The sequence below is a fragment of the Quercus robur genome, chromosome 6 (genome assembly GCF_932294415.1).
Source record: "Quercus robur chromosome 6, dhQueRobu3.1, whole genome shotgun sequence".
Classification (NCBI taxonomy): Eukaryota; Viridiplantae; Streptophyta; class Magnoliopsida; order Fagales; family Fagaceae; genus Quercus; species Quercus robur.
In genome coordinates this window covers 26,730,626-26,745,590 of record NC_065539.1, presented here as the reverse complement: position 1 = coordinate 26,745,590, position 14,965 = coordinate 26,730,626, and the positions used below count along the sequence as shown (strand labels likewise).

The 14,965-nt window shown below is 34.8% G+C and overlaps 1 protein-coding gene across 7 annotated transcripts; it reads right to left on the bottom strand.

Annotated features, from left to right (window-relative positions):
• Positions 1–4,190: 4,190 nt before the first annotated feature.
• On the bottom strand, positions 4,191–14,301 carry LOC126733410 (protein TIC 22-like, chloroplastic). 7 transcript variants are annotated; one of them, XM_050436714.1, is made up of 8 exons: positions 13,680–14,301; positions 13,479–13,553; positions 7,488–7,544; positions 6,013–6,123; positions 4,894–4,953; positions 4,723–4,803; positions 4,615–4,643; positions 4,191–4,403 (listed from the first exon to the last, which is right to left on the bottom strand). In XM_050436714.1, the coding sequence occupies exons 1-7, from the start codon at positions 14,223–14,225 to the stop codon at positions 4,617–4,619; spliced, it is 957 nt and encodes a 318-aa protein (XP_050292671.1). In that variant the 5' UTR covers positions 14,226–14,301; the 3' UTR covers positions 4,191–4,403; positions 4,615–4,616. The 7 variants fall into 7 exon arrangements, 5 of the variants coding, with proteins under 5 accessions (XP_050292671.1, XP_050292670.1, XP_050292672.1 ...); XM_050436713.1 differs by having other exon boundaries at positions 4,615–4,650; positions 13,680–14,300; XR_007659692.1 differs by having other exon boundaries at positions 4,252–4,403; positions 4,615–4,650; positions 6,024–6,123; positions 13,680–14,300.
• Between the last annotated feature and the right edge of the window lie 664 nt (positions 14,302–14,965).

The following is a 14,965-nucleotide window of genomic DNA, read 5'->3' as shown; positions in this document are numbered from 1 at the left end:
AATGAGAGATCAATAGATAAACGATTGATTGGTTGTGTACATTGAAAATGATATAGTTGATAGCATTGATAATGAAGTTATTATACAATGGTTTCAAAATATGAAAACTCTTAGAATGAATTTTTTTTTTAATTTATATATTTGTGTGTTTCTTATTATTATTATTATTATTATTTGCGATGTCAAATATTCAAGTTTTATTTTTATTAATTTTTCAATATAAGTTTCTTAAGGACTACCATGAAGAAAATTCATGGAGCTGCCAATGCAGTACATTAGTTTTCCAATTAAAGGGAAACTAATGATAATATTAACCGATAAAACACAATTAGTGTTATCTTTTTTTAGTTTCTCAAGAAAAAAAGTGTTATCTTTTTTAAAGATAACTAAATTCAATACATTTACATGTTTTAATTTAATTAAAAAATCTATATACTATGCCTAAAATACTATACCTAAATTTTACCCATATAAAGTAAGAAATTTAGAATTTTAGATTTATTCAACAATTTCAAGTTGAATATTCAAAAAAATAGTCCTACAAGTACCACACGTTTTACTACATTGGTCTTACAAATTGATGTGTCACCCGTTAGAAACAGGTAATTCAAAATTTAGTTATGGGGTGATTGAAACCCACCAATCACGTTCATGGAGCCAATGCAGTACATTAGTTTTCCAATTAAAGTGAAACTAATGATAATATTAACCAATAAAACACAATTAGTGTTATCTTTTTTTAGTTTCTCAAGAAAAAAAGTGTTATCTTTTTTAAAGATAATTAAATTCAATACATTTACATGTTTTAATTTAATTAAAAAACCTATATACTATGCCTGAAATATTATACCTAAATTTTACCCATATAAAGTAAGAATTTCAGAATTTTAGATTTATTCAACAATTTCAAGTTGAATATTCAAAAAAATAATCCTACAAGTACTACACGTTTTACTACATTGGTCTTACAAATTGATGTGTCACCCATTAGAAATAGGTAATTCAAAATTTAGTAATGGAGTGATTGCAACCCACCAATTACATTCATTGTTTTATAAGCTCCATGTAGTAAAATTTGTAGTCATTTAACATTTTTCAAATTTAAAATAGTGTGATTTATTCCACTAATATATTCAAACCCCACCAACCTCCGCGATTTGACATATCAAAATCTAATATAGCCCATAAGAGCATTAGCATCAATGCTGTTGAAAATTTAGTTTTTAGCACCAAGAAAAAGTTATTTTGTCTATTTTAACTCACCATTTTACAACTCATCCTACATCAATACTCTTATTTTTCACAACACATCTAAACACTATTCATTTATTTATTATTTTCTCTCTTTTTCTCTCTCTTCAACCTAGAGCCACCAAACCCACAGCCTCTCTTCTTCTCTGTCTCTCTATCTTCTTCTTCTCCCTCTCTTCAACCCACAGCCACCACGACACCACCACCACAACCACCAAACCCACGTCCATATCAAACACAAACCCATATGAATATACACAGCCAAAATCTGATCAAGCACAACCCACATCCAAAACCCAAAATCCGATCTGATCAAACACAATTAAAACCCAAAATCCGATAAGATCAAACACAGCCAACAACCTTATTTCAACCCAAAATCTAACCCCAACCACAACCAAAATCAACCACCACCACCACCACCACCAAACCCATTTGAACACAAACCACACCAAGAACCAACTACAACCAACGCATACCCACCACACCGCTAACTTGTCGCCACTGATGTCGCCCATGAACCACCACAAACCCACCTTTTCGTTCGTCTGAGAGAGAAGACCCACATGGAAGAGAGGGGGGGGGGGTGAAATATGAATTGAGAAAGACAAAAAAGAAAGAATTTGGGTTTTTTAATTGAAGGAAGAGAAGGCTTGGGAGAGAGGGCAGAGAGGGCAAGGGGATTTAGATCTTCTAGAGTTTCTAGGGTACTCTACTAAATAGATTTCTTTTAATCTTGACTCTTCATTTTATAATGAATGTCTCATATGATGCCACATCATTAATTTAATAACAAAACCTTAAAATAATGATGTCATGTCAACTAATTTAAAAAAATTGACATGTCAAATATTCTGATATTTTTTAATTTTCATAAACTTAAAAAAAACATAGATCTAAAACCCAATCTCATAGGGTGAGAGGTTTAAAAACACAGATCTAAAACCCAATCTCCCAATCATGACTCTCGCCGGAGGTAGATTGTGCCATCAGTGTCCACCAATTTCATGATCATAGCAAATCCTTAATTTCATGGTTACGTTTCAACTTTTGGTGCCATCAGTGGCTTTCTTCTTTTCTCTTTCTTTGTTCTTTTATTAATAACCTTTCTTTTTTTCTTTACGGCTTGAAATTGATTTTGCATAAATCTATGATATAGATGCGGCCTCATTCAAATACAAATCACAACGCATTATACCAATGAAGGTTTACATTGTATTAAGTAAAAAAAAAAAAAAAAAAAAAAAGCACATAATAAGGACATAATTTATTGGAACGAGTTGAACTATATAAATTGCACTCTTTGAGATATATTCAGAGAGAGAGGGAGTGTTGTGTGGGTTTAGATGTTAAGATCTCAGAGATTGGGTGGCGTGGGACTTCATCTTGATCAAATTGTTTATCGTCGTTGGTGTCGAGATCTCGCTGGAGACAAGCTGTGCCATCAGTGTTGACAGAACCAGCGGTGAACAGAGAGGTGAAACGAAAGAGACGGTAATAGAGTTTCTGACTTAAAATCTGATGTGTCAAATTTTTTTTTAATAGCTGATGTGTCACTTGTATTTTAAGGATATTTTTAATTAATTAATGATGTGGCATCATTTGAGACATTCATTATAAAATGAAGAGTCAAGATTAAAATAAATCTATTTGGTAAAATACCCTATGAACTCTAAAAGATCTGAATCCGAGGGGAAGGCGGTGAGGAAGGAAAAAAAAAAAAAAGGAAGAGAATCAGTTACAGAGAGGGGAGGGGCAGATGAGGAAGAAAGAAAATAGAATAGTGAGAGAAAGAGAAGAAAGATAAGTAAGAGAGAGAGATTAAAAAATTATTATTTGGTATAGCATTTGAGCTACAGTAGACTGCCATAGATGGCAGTTTATTGTAGCACATTTGCAAAAAAATTTAGAAATAGCAACATCAATGCAGCAGGTTTTTTGTGGAATAGGTTGTTAAAAATAGCAATATAGCACCATCAGTGCTAATGTTCTAATAAACCAACTAGAGGGTCATTTAGGACCCAAAAACAAAAAAAAAACAAAAAAAACTCTTGGGTGCATACGTGCTTAGCCCAAAAAAAAAAAAAAAAAATCGCTTCTTAATTCCATTAACGTTGGGAATGAAGAAGCTATGGATGGGATATTGATCTCATTAGAAATCTGCAATCACTAACAACAGGAGTAAAAAAATTTTGAGCAGATAAAGAGTTGGTCCAAAAATGTATGATAGTTTAGCATGTATCAATGCCGAGAGTAGTTGCAAGTTGTAGTCTACCCCTAACTGCCTAAAGCTCAACTATGATTCGGTAGCACAGTCAATTAGCTATGAAGTTTCTTGGGTTTCTTTTCTTAAGGAAGAGAGTTTAAACCAACAGAGAGATGGGACCATCTATTTCAGGTGAACCAAGTGTTGTGGTGTGCAAAAAGAGTACTACATTTTCTTTTCGTAGGTTCTACAGCTGGGAAGTTGATGATGATGGCTCGGTTAATAAAGCTAACAGTGCAGATTATTGACATATTAAGCTCTAGGGAATGGGATAAGTTTTCTAGCTAGAGCAGTATCTGGATTTTGTCCATTTCTTTCTCATCCTCTATGGGTTGAGACTTGAGAGGCCTTTGACATAAGTGAGTTTGTACCCCAGGCCTAATCTGGACCACTCCCTCCATTATATCAGCATTCCTTTGTGTGCTACTCTCTCTCTCTCAACAAGGTGTCCATTCCCAGTTCCCATACACATAATGACTTAAACATCCTAATCTGGGTGAAGATGAGTAACGACCCTTCAGACGTAAGAAACTTTACGATTTATGAACTAATCAAAGTTACAAATAAGAATTAACACTTCATTAAGACACGGATCTCTACAGGGTAGCAAGTGCCTAAAAATAAAAAAATTCAAGACCGAGCCATTAATAATTGGTAGAACTCAATTAGAAGATAACTCTGAAATGACATGCCTAAAATTTAAATTAAAAACAAAAAAGAAATAGAAAAAAGTATACAACTCATAAAATATTTACTGAATTGATTATCTAGTTAAAGATGCCATGACCTACACATTTATAGTTGCCTAATTCTGGGTAGGGTCAGTAGAAACATCGAAACCAGGAGGTATAAAAACAATGTCATCCCACTTCGAAGTTGAGCTTTCCTGCAAAACAAACATTACACTGTCATTTTAGCTTTACTAATTAATATAACAACATTTTATTGCCCAGAAGACAGGAGCAGCGAAAATCCAAGAGAAAAATAAGAGGCAAACAAGCAAAATATCTAAAATCTTAGATATTTTTTAAGAATATCATCTTTTGGGCAACCAACCAGAGTATGAAAGGTAAAACTTCTTTATAGAGGATTCTTACCTTCATCCCCTTGAGTACCTCCTCAAGAACTGCAACCTACAAGACAATCAAAATTAAGTCCATAGAATGAGAGAAGCTTTAACAACAAAGAGGCAAGGAAATTCATACCTGAATATCCCCCCGTCTGAAAGCAGGATTTATTTGATTCTGCTGGCGGGAAGCTCTTAGTAGGGAATTTTCTAAATCTTCCTATAAAAATACCAATGACAAGAAGAGTTATAACACAATGCAGAAAATACCACAATATTGCATGTTGAGAAGTCTACTTTGCTAACTAACCTTTCTAAAAAAAGCTGGACGATAGCTCTTGTTTTGGCTCTTCAGTATCAAACTCCTTGACTGTTCAAAATAGTAGTGTAGAAAAAATCATGGATGAGGGCATGTGTACGTGTCTAGGGACCAATGTAAATATTATAATGACAAGAGATGGCAGCATTGTTAAGGCCATGGTCATAGCATAAAGATCTAATAGCAATTATAATGATGAGAAGGCCATATTCTTAGAACCACGGTCATGGCAGGACAAATCTAACCCAGTGAAACATTGGGCAGCTAAATGAAACCAAATCTACATTATTTGAAGCATGGACAACCAGTAGTCAGGATTAAAATTGACACCCCAGCATGAGCTTATGCTTTGAACACAGAAACACCCAGTTGTTCAGGACCAAAAATGTATTTTTTGTAGTGCTAGTGGAATAAAGTACTTGTAGTCCCATCCGAAACCAGTGCCTTATCAGGGCCTGTACCTAAAGGACTTCTTCCTCCTAAAAATGGAATTCTAGATAAACTGTTGATTCTTCTTCTATGGTATTGAAAGGCATCTCATCCAATTTCGATCTCCCAATAGTTGGAGGCTGGGATGAGCTTTACCATTGCTTCACCCTATACAGGCAAGTTCAAATTTAGACAAGAATTTCAATTATCACTCAATAGGTTTAACCAAAATCACCATTTTTCCTTTTTTGTTACTGTGGCCGGAGTTCTGCTGCTCACCTTCTAACGTGGCCATATAAGTCCTTTGTCCACTGGTGCTTTTGCCAGTGTTATCGCCTGTGCTCACTTGGTTTTGCTCTGATTGGCAATTTGTTAATCAAGGTTTCATGATTGCATACTGCTCAGGCTCAAGGAGTTTTCTTAATGCAACAATTTTTGAGGTGACATCGTCACTAGTCATTCTCACAAACTATTTTAGGTGTTTCTATAGCACCAAATCAATCAATTCTTCTAACAACCACTTAGCACTCCTTTCCAATGAAAACCAACCATAAATATATGTTTTCCCCGTAGAAGGATGTAAACAATGAAAATTGACCCCCTACTTCTAAGATAAGTTCAAAAGCTTTAATTTCAAAGGAAAAACTTTTGACCTGCCCATGATTGGGGCCAAAAGATTACTGTCCATTTACCAGTAGCGCTTCCTAGAGTTGCCATTTGTGATGGTAGAGTTCCCTCTTCTTCCTCTTCTGGAGGCCTCTCTCTCCAATCTCCATTAACCTCTAGTTCTTGCTAAATAGGTATAGAAAAATTTTATAAGAAAATCTAGAAGAAAAAAAAAGTTATGGAGAGAATTAAAGAGAAGATGAGGATGATATATTGATAATAACAAGAGAACCCCAATCACATCACAGTATTGAAAATAGTTAATAGGCAAAGTCAACAGATCCAAAGTTTTAAGCATGCCAAATCCAATCCAGAGTTTTAAGTATCCAAATTCCTCAAACATTTTTTGATACATAGGAATAATTTCATTAAGAGAAGTCTATAATCTAAAAATTGACAAGAAGGAATACTGCCAAGGGAAGCCATCCATTCATACAAACATATCTCAGCAAAGGCTTTTTTACAACAAGACAAGGATAGTTGACCCCTTGAAATTTCCTGTTATACACTGCCAGATTTCTCACATAAAGCATAATGGGGCCACCTTCCATATTTCACCACCTCTACAATGATGAAACTTCCCTAGCCAATAAGAAAGCATGGGACCCATCATTGGCATAACCCAAGAGCCTCCAAATAATGCAAATACGTAAGACCTTCCTCAAACATGTACATTAAGTTGCTGCATCTCCCCCTCCCCCCCTCACAACCAAAAAAAAAAAAAAGGTTTCTTAATAGAGAATGCATCTCAGCTTCCTCTAGGCTACCACATAACGAAGCTCAAATTGTCAACAATGATTTCCCAAAATTAATTCTAGTTCTATTCTCATTAAGGTCTATAGTGGTAAATGCTTCATCCATTTATTTTTTCCCTAAGATGAAAAAAAATATTTTCCTTTTTTCTGATAGATAAATAAAAATAAATAAATAAATAAATGAAACATTCTTTGTTCTCTCAGGCCAAAAGCCTTTAGGCCAAATAGCACATCCCCCACTACCCCAGCAGTAAGTATGGGTGGCAGGTGAGGGTAGGAGTTCAAATCCTCTTGGTTGCATGAATGCTAACCAAACAAGAAAAAAGGTTCCTTGTTCTATCAGTAGAAAAATATACATTGTAGCATCAAAGCAGCCAATAAATCATTTATATTGGGCATTAAGAAAAGGCATCGGAATGCTCCTATTTGGATGGCTATGCCCCCTTGTTTGATGTGGTGCATTTGGCGGGAGAGGAATAACCGGCATTTTGAGGATTTAGAGAGATGAGTTTCAGATCTTAAACTCTTCGTCCTTTAGCCTCTTCTGGATTGGGTTGCAGTGTTAGGCTTTGGTTCTTTTTCTTTAGCCCATGGTTTCATGGACTTTGTACTTTATGCACTTGATTTGTTTTTGTCCCTGACGTATACTTCCTGCATACTCAGGTGACACCCTTCTTCTTTTTAATGTATTTTTATTACTTATCAAAAAAAAATATTGGGCATTAAGAAAAGAACCTGGAAAACTGGAACACCCGAGAAGCCATCATCAGAAATACCAATCTTTTCCATTTCCTACACACACCAAGAGGATATCCACACAGAAATTATTAATATCATAATATTGGTGGTTCAAATATTCTAGAAATTCTTCATACTTTAATTTCTCATCAAGCAAATCATAACAACTAAAATTTGAACATAAAAGGAAGGTGTTGTTAAATGGAGTCAGAAAAATTGTAAATTGATCTTATACTTGTTGGCTTAGAAAGTTTCTCAGACTTGGTAACAATACAGAAGAAGTCAACAAATTCATTTTGTCATTAAGTTTACTTCCCCAAGTTAAAGCACACCTAAATAGGCATACATTAAGTGATCTTATTCCTCCAACAAGAGGAAGTAAAGGGAAATAAAAAGGAAATACTATATAAGTCAGAATCAGCCTAAAAAACTTGAAGACTGCCTACTAATCACCTTTTTCGAACCTCGCAAAAAAAAAAAAAAATAAATAAAAAAGAAGAGGGAACCTTGTTCACGTAGGATTAATGCTAAATTGAGGAATTTGTCCACATGTGATTGAGGAATTTGCCCGCATGTGATTGTGGTGGGTTTAGATTTAAGAAGATTTGTGGATTTTGGGTTTAGAACCCCTTGAGAAGAAGGGTTAAGGTTCAAAATAGAAAACATTTAATTTATGGTTGGAAAAAAAATGTTTTAAAAAAATATGTGAATAGTAACATGAATAGTACCTGTGAACAGCACCATGAAAGAGGAAGGGAAAAAAAAAAAACCAACAATACTCAAAACACCCAATAATTTTATTAATCAACTCTATCTCCTTTGAATACACTTAGCACAATTATAGGACTCCTAATTTCACTAGTAAACTAAAAACCTAATAAAAGATTAACTTGGTCCGTTAGTCGCCAAGAAAATAAAACTTAAAATACTTTGGATCTCCTAGAAATTTTATACTTAACTAAACTATTCAAAATACCCTTAATAGATAATTTGCACGAATAGCAAAATTTGCAGATTTGCCCGACTACAAAATTAACCATAACCATAAAATAACAACCCAAATAAAAAATAAATATATGTTTTAACCCTAAAAGGCTCATACCTAAACCTTTAAAACCAAATGACTTCAATTGCTCTTCACAGGCAAACCCCAAAATATAATTCTTGGATAGGAAAATTTGCAAAATAACAGCAAATCAATCTTCCATGGCTACATCATTCTCCCCAAGTTTAAAAACACTCAACCTCAAGTTTTATAGTGTTGAAGTCTAAGAACCTCTGAACTTGAAACTTCTACCAATTCTTCAATCACCATCAGAAGAATTAAGAATAAAGAATCATTCTTTCCCACCACATTATTAAATTCATCTGAAATGATAAAATCAATTATTGGAGGAATTTTCAACTTACACTCCTTGAATTGATACATAGCAGTAACATCAAGTCATCAACATCTTCCTTCATCTTTTCATTCCATGATCAATCTTCTTCAACTTACACTCCTTTGTTGTCACTGATGTCCTTGTAACACATTCCTTTAATTTTTCTTGAAGTTGGACCTATGGTGAATCATAAGGCTGGGTTTCTCTGTTTAAGGCTACAAATGAGGTATTGAACCAAGCAGCAAATAGTCAGGTCCACATCCATCAAATTTTGAAGGGGGTAACAGGTGCAATTTTTTCCAACAAGGGTGGGGATAAACTAGTCTCTAACTTATCTAAGTTCTTGATAAGTTGCTATTTTATGAAGATATTTAGCCAAAATAGCAACTTGCAATTTGTTCAAAGTTTCTTGCATAGTGTATAATTTTTTGATTTTTGCTTCCATTGAATTCACCTTCTCACATAAATGTTTAAAGTACTTTTTGGTCCTTCATAATCTTGAGAAAAAGCCTTGAACTAGGACTTTTATTCCATTTGTCATCATGATTTTAGATGAAATTTTTTTCAAGTGATTGGCAAGAGAGGCTACAGTGGAATTTTCTATGGGTAGAGGAGTTCAAACATCATATGGTTGGATGGGATAGAGTGTGTTCTCCCTTGACTAGTGGAGGGTTGGGGATTCGGAAACTTACTACTTTTAATCAATCTTTGTTGGATAAGTGGTTATGGTGATTTGGGTTGGTGGGGGACCAATTGTGGAGACAAGTAATTACTGCGAAGTATGGGAAGGAGTGGGGTGGGTGGTATTCAAAACCTGCACAAGGTTCTCTTGGTTGTGGGTTGTGGGTTGTGGAAAAGTATTAGAATGCAGGGAGATCTTTTTTTTTACAGTGCTTTTGGTTTGGGGTGGGCTCTAATAGTCAAATCTGATTCTGGTACGATTGATGGTGTGAGGATCAACCTTCAAAGATGAGGTTTCCAGTGTTATTTTAAACTGCATTGGATAAGGATCCTTCTGTGGAAGCTTTGTTGGAGAGACATGAGGTGGGGGCAGAGGAGTTGGAGTGTTGGGTTCATGAGGAATTTTAATGATAGGGAGATTGATGAGGAATTTGCTAGAATCTTATATTCCCACTAGGGAGGGGGGAATATTGGATGAAATGGGATCTAAGGAGTAATGGGGATTTCACTTTGAGACCTTTTTATGAGACCTTACAAGGTTCATCTTCAATTTCTTTCCCTTGGAAAGCCATATGGAGGGTTAATGCTCCTCGTAGAGTTTCTTTTTTTGTAAGGACAGCAACTCGGGGGGAAATTCTTACTTGTGATAACCTTATTAAGAGGAGTTATACAAAGGTGTTGGTTGCATGTGTCAATGCAATGAGGAGGCTGTGGACCACCTTTTGATACACTTAGTGTGGCTTTTGACTTATGGTGTTATATTTTTCAGATGTTTGCGATCCAATGGGTATTAATGGAGAAGGTTCCAATTTATTATGGGGATAGCGGATTGGGGGATCTAATTGGTTGTCAGCTGTTTGGAACCTTGTACCCTTATGTGTTCTATGGACTATCTAGCTGGAAAGAAATCGATGCACTTCTGAAGATGTGGAGTGCACATCAACTCAATTACTAGCACCTTTCATTAGTTCTATATATGAGAGGTCCTTTGCTATGGGTCTTACAGATAGTAATTCTGTTCAAAAATTCAGAGTCAATTCATATGTAAATATTTTTCAATTGCAACTCTTTAGGCTACTTCATGTCTCTCTTCATGAAGTAGTCTCTTTTCAATAAAATTTTTCTTCCCTTTAAAAAAAAAAAAGATTATTTCAACAAAGAACTCGTAGGATTTTGGGATTTGATATCAAATTGTCGTATGACAACTTGCCTGCACGTGGTTGTGGTGGGTTTAGGTTTAACAAGATTTGTGGATTTTGGGTTTAGAACCCTTAAGAAGAAAGGTTACGGTTCAGAACAGAAGATATTTAATTTATGGTTGAAAAGGGAAGAAAAATAGAATTGTTTTAAAGAAAAAAAAAATCTGTGAATTCTGCCGGTGAACAGTGCTTGAACAGTACAAAGTAAAAGAAGAAAAAAAGAATCCTAAAGCCAACGGGCCTCAATACTCAAAACACTCAATAATTTTATTAATCAACTCCATCTCCTATTGAGCACAAATATATAAATATATATGAAATAGGTACAAGTTACACCTGGTGTAACTCTACAAGAGTTACAACTTTTTTTAACTGTAGCGTAGATTATAAAAAGATCTAATGGTGAGAAACAAACTACTTGACTATGTAATTAATGTTTTAAAATTTAATGGCCACCACATTAATTTATTCTTTACTTTCCAAAACTACTTTATATTCTCTCTCTTCTCACCCAAAAGTCCTTCCCTTTGATATCAAAAAATAAAAATAAAATAATCCTTCCCTTTCTTTCTCTAAGCTCAACTCCACTGCCAGAGCTCCAATCTCTCTGCCTAATCTATTGATTGCAAGGTTGCTTTTAACTTCCACATATATCTACTCAGCAAAAGAAAAAAACTTGGACGAATGAGTTTCAAGAATTTTAAAGGTGAAATTGTTCAAGAGCTTTCAACCCTTTCAGAGCTTCTTTTATCTCTATCTACCAGAGAATCTTCATTTTGGAGAATTTCCCCTTAAAATCAAGAATTTATAAATTTTGTGTCTCAAATGTTTGAACACAAAAGAAGAATATTAGAAGGTGAAGCGCAAAAAAACTAACTTGGACTTGGAAAATTTATAGTAAAGTTTCCTCACATCCATTGCCATGAACATGGATGATAGAACCAATTTTTTTTCTCCCTCTTCTTTTTTTCACAGGTTTCTTTTACGAGTGGTTTGCTATTTTCTTCCACAGCCACAAACCATTTAGGACAATTTAACTAGCAAACGTGACAACAAATCCTTTCCTTGCCATAAATCCAGATAGTTAGTAATTTTATGGCCCACGCAACCTACCAGGGCCAAGGATGGTGGAGAGAGAAGAGGTGAGTTTAGAGAGAAAAAAAAGATAGGACTTTTGGGTGAGAATGTATAGAATTTTGGAAAGTAAAGAATAAATTAATGTGGTGGGCATTAAATTTTGGAATATTAATTATATAATCAAGTGGTTTCTTTCTCACCGTTAAATCTTTTTACAATCTACGATTATAAAAATGTGTGACTCTTATGAAGTTACACCGGGTGTAATTTGAACTCATCTATATAAATATATATATATATATATATGAAGAATTTTCCTTGTCCTAGTGGAATTAGAACTCTTAGGGCCCGTTTGGATGGAGGGGGGAAAGAAGGGGAGTAGAGTAAAGTTGACTGAAAATAGGCTAATTTTGAGCTAAATCTACTCTACTCCCCCTCCCTCTCCCTTAATCCAAACGGACCATTAATTTGACTAGTAAACTAAAAACCTAATAAAATATTAACTCAACTTTAGAACCAAAATACCCTTAATACTCAAAAATCACAAAATATATAAATTTTTCCTTGAGTACAAAATTGACCATAACAAATAAAATAAATAAAAAATAAATAAAAAATAAACTGTTTTAACCCTTATGACTTATACCAAACCTTTAAAACCACACAACTTTTACTTCTATTGGACTTCACATGTGGACCCTATAAAATAAGAACAAGTTTAGTAGTTTTTCTATCATAAGTTGATTAAGGTCAAACCATGAGATTGTTGTGTTAAAGCACTGTCAATTTCATAGCATTATAGCTAGATGGGTTCGTTCCTTCAATACTTCCTAAATGTTTCATGAATGATATTTCATTTAATAAATACAACTTTTACTTGTCCATGTTGCCCATGATTCTACTAATTGACTCATACCTACCAAAACAAAATAACTAATATGGTTGAAACTTAAAACAAAACCAAACAGTTTTACAGATTTTGTTTTTACTTTGATTCAAACCTAGTTTTGGATAGAACAGGTGTGAGCAACAGAGTACAGTATCAAGTGCCATGTCATATGACAGCTTCCCTTTGCTTGAATAGCATGAAAGCTGCACCTTCCACTAACAGCCCAAGAAAATTGAAGCATTTTTGCCAGCATTTTCTTAGAAAATTGTTTCCTAGGAATTTCAAGGGCAGCTAAGCTTCCACTGAGGGGAAGATAGAAGTTTCTATTCTACCCATGGCATCTATAGGTGAAAGTCAGGGTTAGAAACAATGCAATAAGAATACAAATGTTCAAGAATTTTAGATCTAAGGAAAACAAAACTCTGGAAACTCCAACTTATGTAGTTTGAAGTGAGGGAATGTGTGGATTCCAATTAGCTCAACGGGCAAAATATATTGCCATCGAACAAGAGACATAATAAAGAGGAATTATCGACATCATAACTTCAAGAAAAAAAAAAAAAATATATATATATATATATATATATATAAATATATTAAAGTACGAAACCCCAGACCACTATTATCTACATTAAAATAACATCTTTCTAGTTCTCACATGAGCACAAGTGGACATGTAATTTATCAGAAAATAAAATTCAAAGCTCAAAACCGCAAGTATACTTATTTTATCATAACTATATGTGAATAAATTGCTCACCCTAAGCGCATTCTTGACTTGTGAAGACTCCGGAATCAGCCTGAAAGCCACCCCATCAAGCTTCAACTGAACAACCTGTTAAAAAAAAAAAAAAGAAGAGAACTCATTAAGACTCCACCAAATATTTTATCCACTTGGGTTCGTACAGAAAATAAGTCTAGAGGCACACAAAAAAATGCGATTGTTATTGGTAGTTAAAACCTTATTGAGAGCAACAGCAACCACTTTGGAGCCAGTTTGCATATTGGGATCCAAGCTCTTAATCTGCTCAAGAAGCGCCTCAGCGTCCTCCTTCTTGAAACAAAACAGCCCCAGAGATTTCTTGTACTTGGTCGAAACACCCGAAACCAACACGAATTCTTCAGAGGCATTGCTCAGCGCGTACACAGGCACGCCCGCCAGCCGCTCTTCAATGGCCTCAGTCGACAGGCCGCCGACACTACCAGATTGGCGAACAGCCGTGAACTGGGAATTGTTGGGTTTGGCAATTCGAGCCCAAACGGGGTTTTTGTTAGAAGAAGAAGAAGAAGAAGAAGAAGGGTCAAGAGTATGTATTGCGTGGTTTTGGAGGTTGGAGAGAGCGGATTGAAAGTGGGTTTTGAGGGAAGAGGGGTTTGGGAGGTGTTGGAGGAGATTGGAGCAATGGTTTTGGAGGTTGCAGAAGGCTTCTTGGAGCTGGGGATTGAGTTGAGGGGGTAGTTTGAGTGATGGGAAATTTTTTGGTGTGTTGGAGTTGTGGGACTTCATTTTCTCGGAAACGAGGGCTCAATTGGAGTGATGATGATGATGATGATGATGATGAAGGAGGGAAGGGGTTTTCAATTTCAAGTGAGGGACGGCAGGGTTTTTGGCTTGGGTAAAAAAAAAGGGTAATTTACCACTTGGTCCCTACCTTACCTTTTTACTTTTTAATATTGTGTCAAATAGTTTCCATCTTTAAGAAAATCAGTCACTAACCCATACGATGCACAGGATAGTTAAATATATAAATTACAAATATTTATTTTGCTTGAAGGTTTTATGATTTTAAAATGGATAAAATGACTATTTCTTTTTCTTTTTATAAACAACAATCTTTATTGAAATGTATCCAAGTACACCCGGAATATCAAACAAAGGATTAACTACACTAAAAATACATTTGTATAAAGGAATCTACATGTTTGGAAGCTGTAATTGTACATGCCTGAAAATGTTTTCAGATTGTTGGAAAAATAACAATATTTTGAATTTGCTCAATAGAGACTTATTTTTGTGTGTGTGTGTGTGAATAAAACTGTAGTGTAGACTTTATTAATAGTATTATCATTAAGTAACAGGTACATCACTGTCTATGAGACTCATAATACATGGAAGGGACTCCTCTAGCCAATATATTACATCAATATAGTTCTTTGCTTCATATGCTACTTCGAGGAAGACGATAAGTTGGATAAGAGAAACATATATTCTTGATAGAAGACTCAAGCCCGCTACTATCATTAAGG